This window comes from Bombus huntii, chromosome 7 (genome assembly GCF_024542735.1).
Source record: "Bombus huntii isolate Logan2020A chromosome 7, iyBomHunt1.1, whole genome shotgun sequence".
Taxonomy (NCBI): Eukaryota; Metazoa; Arthropoda; class Insecta; order Hymenoptera; family Apidae; genus Bombus; species Bombus huntii.
Genome location: NC_066244.1, coordinates 12,626,852 through 12,644,251, shown reverse-complemented (window position 1 = coordinate 12,644,251; position 17,400 = coordinate 12,626,852). Strand labels below are relative to the sequence as shown.

Below are 17,400 nucleotides of genomic sequence, written 5' to 3'. Positions count from 1 at the left end.
CTAAAAAGCTCCATAGCTCTTTTTGTAAAATTAACGTTGATTTCTGTTGAGTTAGTAAGACGACTACAAGAAACTTAGGAGAAAGGTACAAATCAGGAAAATCATTAATTTCAGATAACTTTTAATAGAAAAATCTGGATACTCGAAAATATTAAACACGTTTCTATAGGTACATAGGAAGATTTATAACAAAATACTCTATATAAATTCAATTCTTATTGTATATTTCGTTCCTACTTACCTCACCACTCCTGAGAATCGTAGATATACTTGTACCAACTTTCGTCGAAGTATCTATTTATACCATCGCCTTGTCATTTCACTTACAATTATCTATTATATGGCATGTTTTATCGCACATTACCGATAGTTGTGCTACTAAAATTTACAAAACAGCAATAGCGTGGTAACAGAAATGAATACTTTCGCGCGTACAACATTACATAAAAGTAACCTTTGCGGTGAAAACTGCTCGTGTTTGCGTGTGCAACTATAATTCATCTTAAAAGTCATTGATTTGTAGGCACCGAATTATCAGAAATCAATCACGTAAATCTTAAGAATCTTCTACTTGTACGCTTGATGGTTAACTAAGAGATGCCACTCAACGATGCTCATTTTTACGAAAATTTCGCAATGCTCCAACAGTGATACTTCACGCTCGCGCTATCATACGTTAACAGTATGTCGTACCTCTCTGTATATGATATATACGCACTCGAGAGAGAGACTGACACATCGTTACTCTTTTTTCGGGAATCAATCTCTTCTTTGCCATATTCTAGCCACGGATGCTCCGTATTTTCCTACGAATGGAATTCCCTTCGTTGCCACGTTCCCGGAATCGAGCAAATATCTTAGGACGCAACTAATCAGAATATTCTAAGTTATGATTTACCATTATCAGATTTTTTACGTCAGAGGAAATGCCTGTGTCGTTGTCTAACTTAATAGTTACCATTCCATAATCACTCAAAGGAACAATGTTAAGATCGTATAAACCACGATATTCTATCTTACACAAAATTCAGGTCCTTTTATTCCAATCACATGACCATGATAATGTGACATCAATCGCATCTCAACCTACAACAGAGATAAGACATCGAGCTCCGACGTTCGAACACTTTTCCACATCATAACCTACACCAAGCCCCTCAGCATCCTCAAACCAAAAGGCATATAAGCCGAGACTTCAGCCAGCTCGGGCAGTTCTTGTTCTAGTTTCTGTTCTTGTGCAGCCCCTTTCTCTCCGGTTCAGTGTCATTCTGTTCTTGTAAGTGCTAAATTTATAATAAAGTTCGATAAAAGAAAATTAATAGTTGGGTTACGACTCAGCCTTCTTTTCTCTTACAATCCAAGTGTCAATTTTACGTTACAATAATCTTCAATGTAGCTCCTCAATATATAATATTCCAAAATTTATTGGATGTATAGGATGTACGAACCATGAAATTCTAACGCGAGCAATTGAACGCGCAAATAGAGGTCCTCTAGCATCCAGCACGTAATTCCTGTTATTTGTCACCGAGATTCAACAGTTCGATTCATCACGATGCTGCGTACGTGAAAAATATGGAAAAACGAAGAAAACATCAGGCCAGAAACATTACAGTGTGCATTTCTTTCTTTTGTTTTTTCCTTTGAAACATATATGGCGTTAACGATATGTAAACAGGAATTCACTAACTGCCGATATTCTGTTTCATACTCTTCTAATTTTGTTTATATCAGATTCTCTATTATGATTAGACCGTGCATGTTTATATAAATTCGTAGCTTTATTTAACACTATTACAGAAATACAATTATGGAAATTGAACTTGAATAAAACTTTCTTTCATTCAATACAATTAAGTATCATAACTCATTTATTACGTTAATCCTTAACAATATAAAAAAAAACCTTATTTCCAATATCTTTGCACATTATATTCGATGCAATCTGTGTATTTCTACACTTTACATTTACTATAAATGTACAATCTATTTATAACTCATCACAATGGTTTAGTTTAAATTACACGTTCGTAGAATACACGACTTACACTTGTCACCAGAGGGCCATCGATATCAACATAGGGCTAGGCGATATTAATGCTTTCTCACTAGTGGTCACATTGATACTGTTTGTTTCGATAAATATAACTTCCAACACAAGTTTTTCTATCCCAGTGTCTAAGGCAAAGGTCTGCTAGGTCATAGCCTTACTGAAGAGTCCGAACTAGCAGATCTCGGACGAAAAACACTATTTCTCTCTTCTCCATCTCCTTTATTTGACTACCCTACTCGTCCGTCTTCCCTCTTGCAGTGCGTAAGGCAAGATGGAGTGACAGAAAGGGAAGAGGATGATTGTAGCGCCGGAAAATTGCCCATGGGAGTGTGACATCAATCACATCTCAACCTAAATCAGTGATAATACATCGACCTCCGACCTTCGGACACTTTTGGACACTTTTGGACACTTTTGGACACATCACCACCTTATCATCATAGCATACACCAAGGCTGTGACGCACCTCAGTCCACATCAGAGATAGGATATGGACCCCCGACCTTCGGACACTTTTCTACATCATAACCTACACCTAACTAACTCAACATCCTAAAACCAAAACGTATATAAACCGAGACTTCACCCAGCTCGGGCAGTTCTTGTTCCTCTTCTAGTTGCTGTACTCATACAACCCCTATTCTCCGGTTCGATGTTATTTTGTTTATACCCGCAAGAGAGGGTAGGTGATCCGACCGGCCTTGGATACAGTGTCCGGTCGTGGGAGGGAGGAATCCGTCTTCAATGTCTCTGCCATGTACATAGCTTTGTTTCCCCCTCCTTCCATTGTGTCTAAGGCATGAGCCTGCTAGGTAAGCCTTACTGATGAGTCCACTAGCAGGCTCTGGACGAAACACACTTTTTTTCTTCTTTTTCTCCGCCTTCCTTCATATATCCGTGATAATTGTAGGCTGCTGGCTGTAGATGTCGCTTGCCGGGGGTGAAGTACTGCTGTATTTTCTTCTTATTTAGATGTCGTGGAAGAAAATTCGGACTTTGGAAAAGTACGAGGCGCCGGGATTTGAACCCGGGATCCGAACGTTTGTACTCTATGGCGCTAACCACTGCGCTGCCGTCGTCCGACACTAGTTGGTTTCGAGTGGTGAGATTTGCGTTCTCGTGTGCCGCCACGAGAGGAAATCTCAGTGTGGGTGTGCTTTCTGAACGAAGAACGCGGATTCGTTGTTCACACTTTTCGTTAGGAAAGTGAGGGTGCCCATTGATTATAGCCAACGTTAATGAATGAAGATAGGAGGAGGAAGCCTCCTACCAACGTGGCTCGTGGGTGACATTGTTTATTGGAAAAATAACTACCCGCTTTCTCCGTTATTTGTAAGAGTGCGCAATAAACCTAAGCATTGTTCTAAGGACCATCCATAAACCGAAAACACTTACAGGGTTAGAGATTCCTTCAAGCTATTAAGATTACGTCAAAGGATTCAGTTTATAGGATATAGTATGTAGTAGATCAGTATATAGTATAAAGTTTCAGACGGCGCACGGACCATCGTACGCGCCGTAGCAGAGAGAGTTATAAGAATATACATAAAATGTAATTAAACATCGCAAAAGTAACTTAATTAGAAATGACTAGAATGTATGATGTATAATATAATGAATTCAAATTGTCTAAAAAATATTACAAATTTATAGAGATTTTACTATAAAATGTTTTTAACAGAAGCTGATACAGTTATATAGCATTTTCAAGCATTTACGAAGATTAATGTATGAATTTGAAATTAGCAATATTGAAGCGCGGTACTCGGAAAGACGAATGTACATGGATAATTGTATGCACTAATCAACGATACGGTTATAATTGCATGCTTGATAGAAAAATATCATGGTAAAATTGATATGATTTCATGGAAACGCGTCTAACTTGGTATCTCGAAAGTATCTTAAGCAAACTAATTAGCGTGCCTGTTATGTCTTTTAAAATGTAAATTAACATGTAACAAAGAAACCTTCATCAATTTGATTCGCTTCAAACTGCGCAAATAAGTAATATAAATAATATTTGTGATAGATTTGGCATCAATTCCATGTTTCCTTTAATATTTGCCTTTAAAAAGTCCAATTCGTTTCACGATTATACAAATTACTAAAAAAATGTCTATATTAGTAATTTATTTATTTTGCATTAATCGTGACATGTTAGTTGCATTATGTTATATGTAAACTACCACAGAGGAAAAATGATAATCTTTCAGTTATTAGTTTTCTGATTTTAATGTCATTTTATGAGTACTTTAACACGAGGTACTTGTAAATGAAAACAACCAATTAGGTCTAAGAACATAAGCCTGTTACCAAGACTCTTATTAAATTGAACAAGCTTTTCAAAAATCGAACGTGTATATTAACGCGAACTTATTATTTGACTGATTTGACTGACATCCGAAATTGGTGAGATCATATGAAATTTTGCTTTTCGCGGTTCGGTGTATCAGAACGCGTCACCGATTGCTCAACTTTCGATATAAAAAGCGGATCAAGTCTACCGGATTGTGCTACAGACACGCATTAATTCGTAAGAGTTAGTCATCATCTGGATAATAATTATCTGAAGAAACTTTCAACGTGAAAATATAAAATTTTCATTGATTACACATTGCTTTCGCCATAATTGAAAAAATGGTAAACCTTCGATCTCATCTTTCTAATACACATTTTCTTTACCTCGTGATAAATAAATTCTTGGAAATTTAGGAAAATTTTCAGTGATCATTTTAAGGAATTTGACAAATTTCCAACGAGACTATGTGACACCGTTAGGTAAAAGTGATTCAAATGTAGTAGCGATATTAAACGAGAAATCTATAAAGGTGTCATTAGAAATTCTAAGAATGTCTCTGCATCTTTATCTTAGGTATTACGCCAATAGTTTTCATTACCGTGATGTAATATTTATCATGCTTATTTTGTACGTAAAACGAATCGTTGGAATATTCCCGAAGCTAACGAAGCATTTCCCAAAAGTTAAACCGAAGAAATTAACGCGAATAGTTAAGTGAAATTTTTCCATTAACTTCCTGACCAACCGGCAAATAAAAAATCATAAAAATTGTTTCAATGTGTTGAGGTCACGCATAACTTCTTTTTTCATTGACGATTACCAAACAGGTAAAATTTCGAAATTGTACGAAGGCCAGGTGACCAGATCGTATTGGAATTTGAAGTGCATGGAAAAAGACAACTCGAAGTACAAACCTTGAGCTGTACTACTCGAAGTACAAACGTGAAGTAATGGATGCAGAAAAGCAATTAACGCCAAACATCCGAACAGCATCTTGGAGCCCGTCATTGTTCTGAAATAAAAGAAGTGACGAATTAAAAAGACGCAGGACTAATAATAATAAAGGAAACTTAGTTCGTATTATAAATTGAATTTACATCAGAAAAGAAGCACGATCAAGCGAAACAGATCGTAGAAATGACAAATATCATCGATATACGTTTCAGTGTAATTTCACTTTTGAAAATTATTTAGTTTAATACGATCGTATTCATCGCTCTGAAACTTTCATTGTGCTGCAATTTGTGCTGCGTCTTTTTAATTTCTCTATCTTTCTGTGTTTTCGGAAAAATTACTTGAAAGATTAAGAATTGCTTGCCTTATTTTATTTTCGATTAGTTAGGATTTGATTATTCCAGGTAAGGTTTATTATTTATAACAGGTTTTATCACTTGTTTATTATTTAGGAGTTTGTTATTTTAGGATTAGTACCTTTTAGGATTTCTTATCCTTCGAGTTTCTCTTTCAGATATCTAGGTCTATTTCAAGATGTTTTATTACATTAGGATTATTTATTCGATTAAGATAATTTAAGAGTTTCACAATGTACAAAGAAATAATCGCGTGAAATTTAGATTTATGCTTTAAACGTATTAAACACGCGGTAATTTCAATGTCTATAGCCTCGAACGTGTTCTGATTAGTTGTGTCATTGTCTGTGACATTGAAATCACAAAAATCCATTGCAAGTGTGCTGTCATGCAATGTGGATGTAATTGGGTTTTTTGGGTATTTCCTGTATCATCTGATTTGTACAGTACTATTTTAACGCAAGGACAGGAAAGTTATTATATATTTCCCGTCCATTATTTGAATCGTTGTGAAGTGTAACGAATTATATTCGATTCGAGGAGATGTTAATGAATTACCCATTTCATATGTAATTACATGGAAATAAAAATCATTGCAAAAATAATTGATCTAATGACAACGGAATTTCCAATATTTTTTTGTTTCGTCACGTCTTTTTCATAATATATCTTTTATAGGTACGTGATTTATTAATCGTTCGAATGGAAATAATTATTCGTATAATATTCAAATGATTCTAGCCATAAAATAAATTAAAACGATACCTGTAATGCAATCTGCGTATGACGTCAACCTCGATCTATGCTTATACAAGAAATTTTATCAATCAATGACTAGATATACAATAATCAAATATTATAAAATTTCCTGAAAACCTTTAGGTGTTAATATTAAGATGTTAATATCTTTAATATTTGCAAGTTATTGTTTAGCGCTAATTAGTTGGAATGTAACAAGTGGTGTACCAGAATTGAGATAATTAAGCCACACGAACAATCTTATTTAGATCTTTTTAATTTTTTAATTCTCTTTTGCTCTAATACTTCGTAAAATTAATCTTCATTAGCTACTACACTTCATAGAATAACAAGAGATAATTTTTCTTATATAACGTTTCATTCATAAAATCTATCATTAAAGTATATCTTCATAAAAATATCATTCCATACTAACGGTATATTTGGTGTCATACGAGATAACAGTTACCAGTGATGACATATGTAACTTTATAAAGATATCTCGTTTTATTATATATCAAAAGAATGAGTACTTGCTGCTATATTTCAGATGAAAAAAAGGAGGCAATGATTTTACAGTAAAATCGTTCGTTTACAACTGATTCATTTACATTTCATGATAATACTGTGCATTCTGAATATGCTATGATTTGGTTTAAAATAATAAATAGTCCATTCTTGCATACTATTGCTCCAGCTTTACTTGTATTCTCGATATTGGTATAAATAGAAAGACAATTAATGTCGTTCGAGTCTATTTTCGGATCATTTATATTACGTTTAATCCATATAGTTATTATATGAGACATAGTATCGTAAAATTTGGAAGAATAAAACGTTCGTACAGGAAGTACATTTTATAAGAACTCCAACAAATCTGCGTGTGCACCTAAAATACAAACTGATAGTGATTGTTCATAAGTTTATATACATTATCTAATGTCAATCGAAGGTATCAATTCTTTTTCTCCATAAGAGTACTTTTTCATTTATATGTGTTCAAAAATACGTTCAACCGTGAAGCATATGTCACCTACAACGAAAAAGAGTTTTCCTATACTTAATATTTCCTTTATATACCTATGAAAGTCTATTCTTCGCGTAGTATGAAATTATGAATAAATCTGGAATATTGTTCAATCCGAAAAGAAAAATAACTTATTGACATCATTCATTGATACGAGATTCAGAATGTTTGTTTTGTCTTGCAGAAAAAGAAGGCAGCCCTTTCTTTTAATGTGAAATAGAAAGCGAAAATTTGAAAACAGATTTTTGGGAAATTTACTTGCAAATATCGTTTTCAATATCGTGATTTTCTTCCCAACGGTACTGTACTTTCAAATTTTCCAGTATCCCTCTAAAAACAAAAAGTCGAACCTCGTTATTGTTAACGTAGGCATTACAAGGAAGAGAAGTATTAGAAAGCAGCTCCTTTTTATTATGGATTTCTTTATAATCATGTAAATAAGAAATTCCGGAAATTTTTTCCTAAAGAATTTAATTCTTGTGTTTTGATTGATAATTATTACACTACATACTAACTTTTCGCATACTGTTCGCGTCTAACAATTTCCTAATAATAACTACTTCAAAATTACATATGTTCTTGCATGAATTCAAAAGTACGTATGATACAATTACAATTGATTCTAAAATAATAATTATTTAAAGATATTAAGATACTAATTAAACGTTTCACTATATTTCAAAATCTGGAACAACAAATTTTTATTTATAAAAAATGAAACTGTGTTTATACATTCTTTGTCATGATGCTATTTCTTATTACCATGTCGACATTTTTTAAAATTCACTTTTGTTATCTCTACGCAATATGAAAATTCATATACTGCTTAATATTTTTTACATATTATCCATCCACCGCATGATATCTCCTGAAAAATCAAAATATTAATGTTATATTATTACAATGCTTCTTAAATTTCAATTTTTGACAAATTTGAAATCCAATATATTTTGCACAATTATTATTTACCAAAAAATTCTAAGTTAGTAACTTTCTTTTCAAATGGCAAATAACATATACTTTGACTTACCTGTAAGTTTTTGTTCCTAATCATCATTTCCTCTTATAGAACATCATTATTGTTCTTATAATTACTACCAGTGTCATAGATATTGTAGTGGCTACAACTGAATTAATAGAAAATGATAAATAACTGTGTATAACAATAACACATAACTGTGTATAACAATGACACATAACTTTTACTTACGTATCAGTCGATAAGGGATTACTGTGATATCCTGTTGATGTTTCATAAGGCACTTGATTAGGTGTGATACGGTATCATTCCTTATGGTCTATCGGCTTAGACATAAATACAGGACCATTTGCAAAGAAGAAAGGGTGCGTTTCTACAGCCTCGTTATAGTAACCATGAATACCAATCTCTGAATTACTGGTTACTAAACATAAATATCCTATAAAATTTAATATATTTCTTTAATTTTTAATACATACATGAGTTAGTAGTTCTAAATTATGAATCATCCTACCTGTGATATTACACTTTTCCTTATAATATCATCACTCAAGTGAACAACATTAAGATCATGTAAACCATGTCATCCTATCTTACTGTGAAGATACTTAGTTATGTTATCTAACATTATAAAAATATCATCAAATTCAAGTCCTTTTATTCACATCACATGGCCACGATGATCTGGTTCTTCGTTATATAATGTTCTAAAATTTGTTGTATATATAGGATGTACAAACCGTGATATCAATGTATCAGTTCTTCCTTCCCAAGGGACAGTTTCATTAAAATTCTGATAGAATTAAAAATTGATTATTAATATTCTAACAATCATATATGTTAAATACATTATAGTCAACGATATATACCTGAGCGAATGTAGGGGTGATTCCTTGATAATTATAAATGTCATCAGCCCACATCATTGTGCCACTTCTTTGTACTCCAGCCTCTAGATTAACAGCCTAAACAAACATACGAAATTTTATAGAAGCTTTACAAAATATAGTATATATGCGCAATATTGAAGCGTTCAAGGGGATATAAAGGTAATGTACATCACATACACGTGTACTCTCATGCAACAAAATACAATTAGATTTAATAGTATAAGCTCTTTTATTCATCATAATAGATTGGAAATTTAAGTGTCTTACGAGGGTGAGTAAAAAGTTACCCGCTCTGTCGGTGTAGAATTTATTTTAAGCAATTGTCAAAAAAGACATACATCATTTTTTGATGTATCACTTTATTTAATCACTCAATTTCTGTATACACTTTGTCCATTTGCTGAAGGACCTTCGTATTTTCTCATTAAAAAATGTTTTGGGCTGAGCTGCGAACCACGAATGCATCGTCGTCTTCACCTTTTCATCAGCTTTTTCGGCATCCATCTCGCACAAACTTTTTAAACCCCAAATCTGTCGTGCATTATTGCATAAGCAGAGCCGTGGCTGATTTGCAAATGATTTGCCACATTATCCAGTATCACTCGTCTATTCCATAGAGCATAAGTTCATGAGCACGTTCAATGTTGTCATCGTGGATGTGGACGGGCGACCAGCTGTTTTTTCATAACACTTGTGCGATCTTCTTTGAACTTTTGTGCCCATTCAAACACACTTCGTGACAAAACACTTTCTCCATAATGTGCATTAAATCTTTGATAAATATAGGCATCAAACATAGCCTCCGACCACAAGAAACGAATCACAGCATCCTGCACTGTTTTCCTGCAAATCACCATTGCAAAGCGCCATTACTCGCGCAACGGTCACAAACGAATTGACGTAACACAATGAAACCTACGCAGCAGCACTGAACAGATATTGACGTCATACGAAGAGTGCAGATGGATCAATACGGTCGACAGAAGTTTTAACTATCTGGAGTGCGGATAAATTTTTACTGAGAGTCGTATAGGAATCTGTAATCTGTAAGTATACCTTTGGCTGAATGAAAATTTCTCTTAAATATAGTCAAAAATGCAGAAACAGTGTATTGAATTGGAAAGTGATAAAAAATAAGTGAAGTTTCGAGGTTGCATATGATTGCATGAGTACACAGGACGTTTTTAGCGAATAAAAAATAATTTTGAAAGACACGAGACTTATCTTGTATTTTATGCACTCTCTGTGTCCGAATTTCCAGTAGCTCTCTATCTTATGAAGTGTTTTAGATTAGCCGGAAAATTTTGTATGTACATACAAGAAGTATACGATCTAAGTGGAATATTCCATTATTCTCTTGATACTGTGGCGACATTTGACAGTAAACTTCCCAACAGTTTACGTCGCGTGACGCACGACACAAAGACCCTATACCTGTGGACAAGATAATTGCCAGATGTCGATACATTCGTACCGAATATTTCCAGCTAGCCTAAGGACCGCTATAAATCTTAGGATTTATTTTAGCTAAGGTCCTCCAAAGAGACAAACAGTCTTTGTTTATCAGTCTCGAAGTCGACCACCTACCACGGGGACGCACGAGAAATCTGCTATCTCTCTCGTAGGATGCTGCCCGCTGGCAACACCCTCTCAAGGACAGCTAGCATCCTTTTCCAACGACCAACACGAATTAGCCAATAAACATTAACGTACATTTCCCTCACTTTCCGAACCAAAGCTTTTCTCAACGAATCCGGTGCCTTCGCATCCCTAGACACATCCCAACGAGTCATCGTCCGCAGCAGCATCGTGACAAAAAGTCAGTCTATTACCGCGAGTCGACATATCACGATCGTTGTACTTACTCGGTTCGAGCCCCCCTTCTCCCACCTAGCATTCTTTTCCAACGACCAACACGAATTAGCCAATAAACATTAACGTACATTTCCCTCACTTTCCGAACCAAAGTTTTTCTCAACGAATCCGATGCCTTCGCATCCCTAGACACATCCCAACGAGTCTTCCTCCGCAGCAGCATCGCGACAAGAAGTCAGTCTATTACCGCGAGTCGACATATCACGATCGTTATACTTACACGGTTCGAGCCGAATAATTATCTAAGCTCTCGACATCTCGTGCAATCATTGTCCGCACTCGCAGCGTATCTCGAATCGTAGCTATCAAAGCTCTATCTTATAGCCGCGCATTCGCGAACCGAATACAATCGCGAATCCTGTATCAAGTGTACTCATTGACATTAGAGTGAATAAACATTTATCGTTCAATAAATCTGAGTTTTCCTTCCGATCCTATCACGACATATCCCCTCAAAGTGGTGACCCCGACGTGGTTATCAGTAAAAGAGGTGACCGTGATAGTACTCGTGAAACGTAACACCGTGAATCTAAATCAGTTCGAAATGACCACTAACGCCCATTCCAAACGTACGACGGCCGGCGGGGACAAGGATAAACGCTCGATAAACGCTCCTTTCCACGTGCCACCGTTCTGGCCTGACGATGTTGACTTGTGGTTCAAGATGCTGGAATTGCAGTTCAAAACTTTCCGGATCAGGAGTGACCAAGTAAAATACCAGGCCGTCATTGCGAATCTCGACAGGTCGCACGTGAGATTAATTCGAGACGTATTGGACGCCTCACCGGCGACCGGGCGTTATGCGTACGTCAAAAAGGAGCTCATGAAGAGATTGGGAGAGTCGGGCGCCAAGAGACTCCGACATGTAATCGAAAACGAACAAATGGGGGACAGGAAGCCCTCTCAGTTTTACCGTGTTCTAAGAAGCCTAGCCGCCAATTCGTTAACAGACGATGTCATCCTCATCGTCTGGGAAAGTCGACTTCCGTCGCGCGTACGGAGCTGCCTAGCCTCTGTACAGAACAAAGACCCGGAAACCCGCATACAAATAGCCGATATCATTTACGAAGCCACCTCAGAATCAGGGCAGATCGTCGCGGCCAGCGCAGGCCGACTACCTAATATAACCCACCCACCTGGCCAGAACAGCGGATTAGGCGACGCTATGGCAGCCGTCGTCAACTCGGTCACCGAGCTGTTAGCGCGAATCGACGCCTTTGTGAGCGAGATACGAGCGCTAGTAGCCGAACAAAGAAACAATGAACACCGCAGGGCACGAGCGCAATCACGCTCGCGTACACAATTCCGCCGCCGTTCGCGCCCTCGCGATCCGCCGCGGCAAGACGGACTGCGTTACTATCACGCACAGTTCCGAAAAAGCGGGAGAAAGTCCACACTCCCTTACTCGCGGAATTCGAGAAACGGGACCAGCCGTCCGTAAAAGCGGCAAACGACGACGGTTTGGCATCTCGCCGCATATTCGCAACGGACAAGAACTCGCAGATCTCCTACCTGATCAGTCTCACGGTAGACGCGTCCGACTACGCAATAGGGGCAGTATTACAACAACGCGCGAATAACGAATTACAACCGCTAGGATTCGCAACGAAATCTTTAACCCCCGCTCAGTAAAAATATAGCGCGTATGATCGCGAACTACTCGCAATATACACCGCAGTCAAACATTTTCGACACGCCTTAGAAGGCAGAAACTTTACAATATATACCGACCTATATATATATATATATAAACCTCTCACCTTCGCGTTCAAACAAAAATTAGAAAAATGTTCGCCGCGACAATTCCGACATTTAGACTACATAGGACAATTCACCACCGACATTCGAAACATAAAGGGCCTAGACAACAACGCAGCCGACGCTCTGTCACGCATCGACGCGATAGGGAAGTCGGTGGATCACCAAACTCTCGCCGTCGCGCAAGAAAACGACAACGAACTCCGCGACATCGTAAATTCCAACACAACCGCGTTACGATTAAAGAAGATACGCTTTCCTGAACACGACGCGGAAATATATTGCGACGTATCAAACAACATTGTAAGGCCGTACGTGCCGAAATCCTTGCGACGCGATGTATTTAATTCGCTCCACCGACTTTCCCATCCAGGGATACGTGCAACGCAAAAACTGGTGACGTCGCGTTTCATTTGGCCATCCATAAATAAAGATTGCCGGACTTGGGCACGACAATGTATCCCGTGTTAACGATGCAAAGTCACCAGGCACGTATCCTCGCCCGTCGGAACATTCGGAGAATTAGCAGGCCGTTTCGAACACGTACACATAGACATTATCGCGATGCCATTTTCACAGGGCTACCGATATTGTCCAACGTGTATTGACCGCTTTTCGCGTTCGCCCGAAGCCATTCCCATCGCCGACATGGAGGCAACAACCGTCGCTTCAGCCCTCCTCTCCACATGGATAGCTCGGTTCGGCGTACCTTTAAAAATAACGACCGATCAAGGACGCCAGTTCGAATCAAACCTCCTCAATGAACTGTGCCGGTTGCTTGGCATCAAGCATTTACGCACAACAGCCTATCACCCCGCGTCCAACGGGATCGTAGAACGCCTACACCGACAACTAAAGGCAGCAATAAAATGTCACAATACGAGCAATTGGGTAAAAATCCTACCAATTGTTTTATTAGGCATAAGAACCGCTTTCAAGGAGGACCTGAACGCGACGGCAGCCGAAATGGTTTACGGTACCGGCATACGATTACCGACTGAGTTCTTCGCACCAACGATGCAACAGGCCAATACGGAATTCGCGAACCGTTTAAAAGAGCAAATAGAGAAAATCAGGCCTCACCCGATTACGCGACACGGCGAGAAGAAAACCTTCGTGTTCCGCGAGCTCGAAACAGCACCATATGTATTTGTACGCCACGACGCGAGCGGAGGTCCTTTACAACCACCGTACGACGGACTTTACCAGATTATACAGCGTGGAAAAAAGACTTTTACCATCAAAATAAATAATAAAAATGTAATAGTCTCCCTAGATCGGTTGAAACCCGCTTTTACTGTATCTGACGACATCGAACAACAACAATTAGAAACTAGCGCAGGAACTCACGACATGTTTATACCGGTTAAAACCACAACTACGCAAAACACCGAGCGGGCACAGCAACGCGAAGACGACTCAAGAAGTCGGTATACCACCCGCTCGGGCAGGAGAATTCGCTTTCCTGATTATTTCCAGGCAGGTTTTAAATAAGTAGCACGTAAGATCTATCAAAAAATGTATAAAACGTTATCACTGGTAAGGGGGTACTGTGGCGGCACTTGACAGTAAACTTCCCAACAGTTTACGTCGCGTGACGCACGACACAAAGACCCTATACCTGCGGACAAGATGATTGCCAGATGTCGATACATTCGTACCGAATATTTCCAGCTAGCCTAAGGACCGCTATAAATCTTAGGATTTATTTAGCCTAAGGTCCTCCAAAGAGACAAACAGTCTTTGTTTATCAGTCTCGAAGTCGACCACCTACCACGGGGACACACGAGAAATCTGCTATCTCTCACGTACGATGCTGCCCGCTAGCAACACCCTCTCAAGGGCAGCTAGCATCCTTTTCCAACGACCAACACGAATTAGCCAATAAACATTAACGTACATTTTCCTCACTTTCCGAACCAAAGCTTTTCTCAACGAATCCGATGCCTTCGCATCCTTAGACACATCCCAACGCAGTCTTCCTCCGCAGCAGCATCGCGACAAAAAGTCAGTCTATTACCGCGAGTCGACATATCACGATCGTTGTACTTACACGGTTCGAGCCGAATAATTATCTAAGCTCTCGACATCTCGTGCAATCATTGTACGCACTCGCAGCGCATCTCGAGTCGTAGCCATCCAAGCTCTATCTTATAACCGCGCATTCGCGAACCGAATATAATTGCGAATCCTGCGTCAAGTGTACTCATTGACATTAGAGTGAATAAACATTTATCGTTCAATAAATCTGAGTTTTCCTTCCGACCCTATCACGACATATCACCTCAATACATCCAAAACAAAATTTACAGAACTTCTCAGAAAGTTGGTTTACTATTACCAAAATTAGTTTAAATATAATTAGTAAAAATTTAATAAATGCTCGTTTATCATCTCTACGTATCTAAGTCGTGCAAATATAGCGTACGTAAAAAGTTAGTGTCGTTTCAAAGTAACATTTCATGCATTTTAAGACTATAATTCTTGACGTAAAAGACAATATAAATCTGAGCTGCCTCTTATCTCCACAATAATACATTCCAACTTTATTTTTCGTGCACGAAAAATGATATTTATGGGATACTAATAATTTTGCAACACTGGGATAATGAAGTCGTCGAGGTACGACGTGACTCTCGTGTAAATGCCCGGATAACCAGGTACGCCGCATTCATGACCAGATGACACAACACCTATTTGATAGTAGGTGAATTGCTGTGGTATCATCAGTGGTCCTCCGCTGTCAGCCTGAAATGATTGTTAAATTTTTAATCATAGTTACTGAAATATTTCAATCGAATTGTATTGAAATTATACTTATATACAGTAATAATCTATTATTGACTTATGTATTGAAATATTCCAATTTAGAATGTATATATTATATGTATTTTGAAAAAAATTAAGATTAGAAGGAAATTAGATTAAAGACCATAATGATGTGTGAGAAATGGGCAAAACTATTAAATTGTGTTTATCTATTATTTTTTATGTTCAAGACGTTGATTTGATGTTGATTCGAATTGACATGTCCTCAGACACCGTATAATTTATAGTAAATCTGTAATGTAATTACTCCACAAGCATCCTTTCCACCTCGAGGGTCTCCGCCGGTGCATATTTCTTTATAGGTGATAGTTATGTCAAAATCCTCATAAGCTTTCTCGCATACGGCGTTGGTAACCACTGGCAGTTGCAGTTCCATTAATGCGTTAGTATATGATTCACCTACAAAGAAAATGGGAAGGATATTTAAGAATGAAAGTATTTCATTTTATCATAAAACTGATGTCACTTACTAAAGTTTAATGCTCCCCAACCAGCAACGAAGGGATTATAGCCCTCGAATTTGTTATTTTCAAGGGATGCCTCTATGGGGAGACAAATGGGATGTATGTACTCTGAAAAGTAAGGAAATAAATGATAAAAAATGATAAGAAACCAAAAGCAATGATAGTGTAGTAATACTCCATAGCATAAATTTTAGAAACTCAACAATATTTGACGACATACCCGAAAATGGTACATCTCTCTCCAATTTAAGAATAGCGATATCATGGAAGGGTTGCCCGGTAATATAATCAGGATGAATTAGTATAGATTCGAGCCCCATTTCAATAGGATGCGCTCCGTCATCATCTCGTTTTAGATTTAAATCCGCGATACGAACCACGTACAAATCTTCGTCATCTGCACAATGCCCTGCGGTCAAAACATGTCTAGCCGATATGAGGGAACCTCCGCAATCCCATACTGGTCCCGCATCTGGGTGTGTGTAATTAGGATAACCTAATGCAACCATCCATGGCCAAGCACCTGAAATGCAATAGACATAGTTGTGAACATACATAATTTTTTCTCGCGTGATGAGTTAGAAATTATTGTTATCCATTGGACATTCGATGATGCAGACTCTCAAATAGAAATTTGATTAAGAGAGAAATTGAATTTTGACTTCAATGGAACAACACTTATTAGTTAATTCTATACAATTTCCACTTGAAATATACTGAACTCTAAAGTTCGAATATGTAATTTCTTCCCGAACACTTTTTCATCGCCATCCGTATCATTACTCGTATGTCGATTTTTAATTTCAAGTAAAAACATACTCTTTCTAACATGAACTAAAAGGAGGAAATAATTCAAGTTAATAAACAAAGTTACTACCAATGAAACCGTTGTATTATTATTTAAATTAATTGAAACGTACTTTGATGTGCTGTTTAGTGCCTTTCAATTTCAACCTTCATATTATATCGCTTATTATTGATCGGAAAGGAATAGATAAAACGTACCAAGTTTAGCTGGTCTACCACCAACCACCCTGGTATGCGTTACGTTGCTGAAACCACAGTGTGGTGGACGCAAGGGCACATCCGAGGTTGCTATAAAACATTTATAGTGAAAGAAGTTATTATATTTAGAGAATTGACAGTAGAGTGATGAATTAATTCGTCTTCGCTGG

The 17,400-nt window shown here is 37.5% G+C and overlaps 1 protein-coding gene and 1 pseudogene across 7 annotated transcripts in view; both read right to left on the bottom strand.

Moving 5' to 3' along the window:
* LOC126867333 (venom protease-like) overlaps positions 1 to 17,400 on the bottom strand; it is a 138,718-nt gene that overhangs the window by 52,034 nt on the left and 69,284 nt on the right. For 2 of the 7 annotated variants that reach the window (XM_050621727.1, XM_050621730.1), the window contains 5 exons: positions 17,231 to 17,320; positions 16,446 to 16,748; positions 16,232 to 16,333; positions 16,009 to 16,160; positions 15,410 to 15,680 (listed from right to left, as the gene is read on the bottom strand). In XM_050621727.1, coding sequence (XP_050477684.1) covers positions 15,516 to 15,680; positions 16,009 to 16,160; positions 16,232 to 16,333; positions 16,446 to 16,748; positions 17,231 to 17,320 — 812 coding nt within the window. In that variant the 3' untranslated portion in view covers positions 15,410 to 15,515. Of the gene's footprint in view, positions 1 to 15,409; positions 15,681 to 16,008; positions 16,161 to 16,231; positions 16,334 to 16,445; positions 16,749 to 17,230; positions 17,321 to 17,400 lie in introns of those variants that run through there. The other 5 variants (XM_050621733.1, XM_050621729.1, XM_050621732.1 and 2 more) reach the window with 5 other exon arrangements.
* Positions 1 to 17,400, bottom strand: part of LOC126867366 (venom serine protease Bi-VSP-like) — a 45,333-nt pseudogene that overhangs the window by 2,962 nt on the left and 24,971 nt on the right.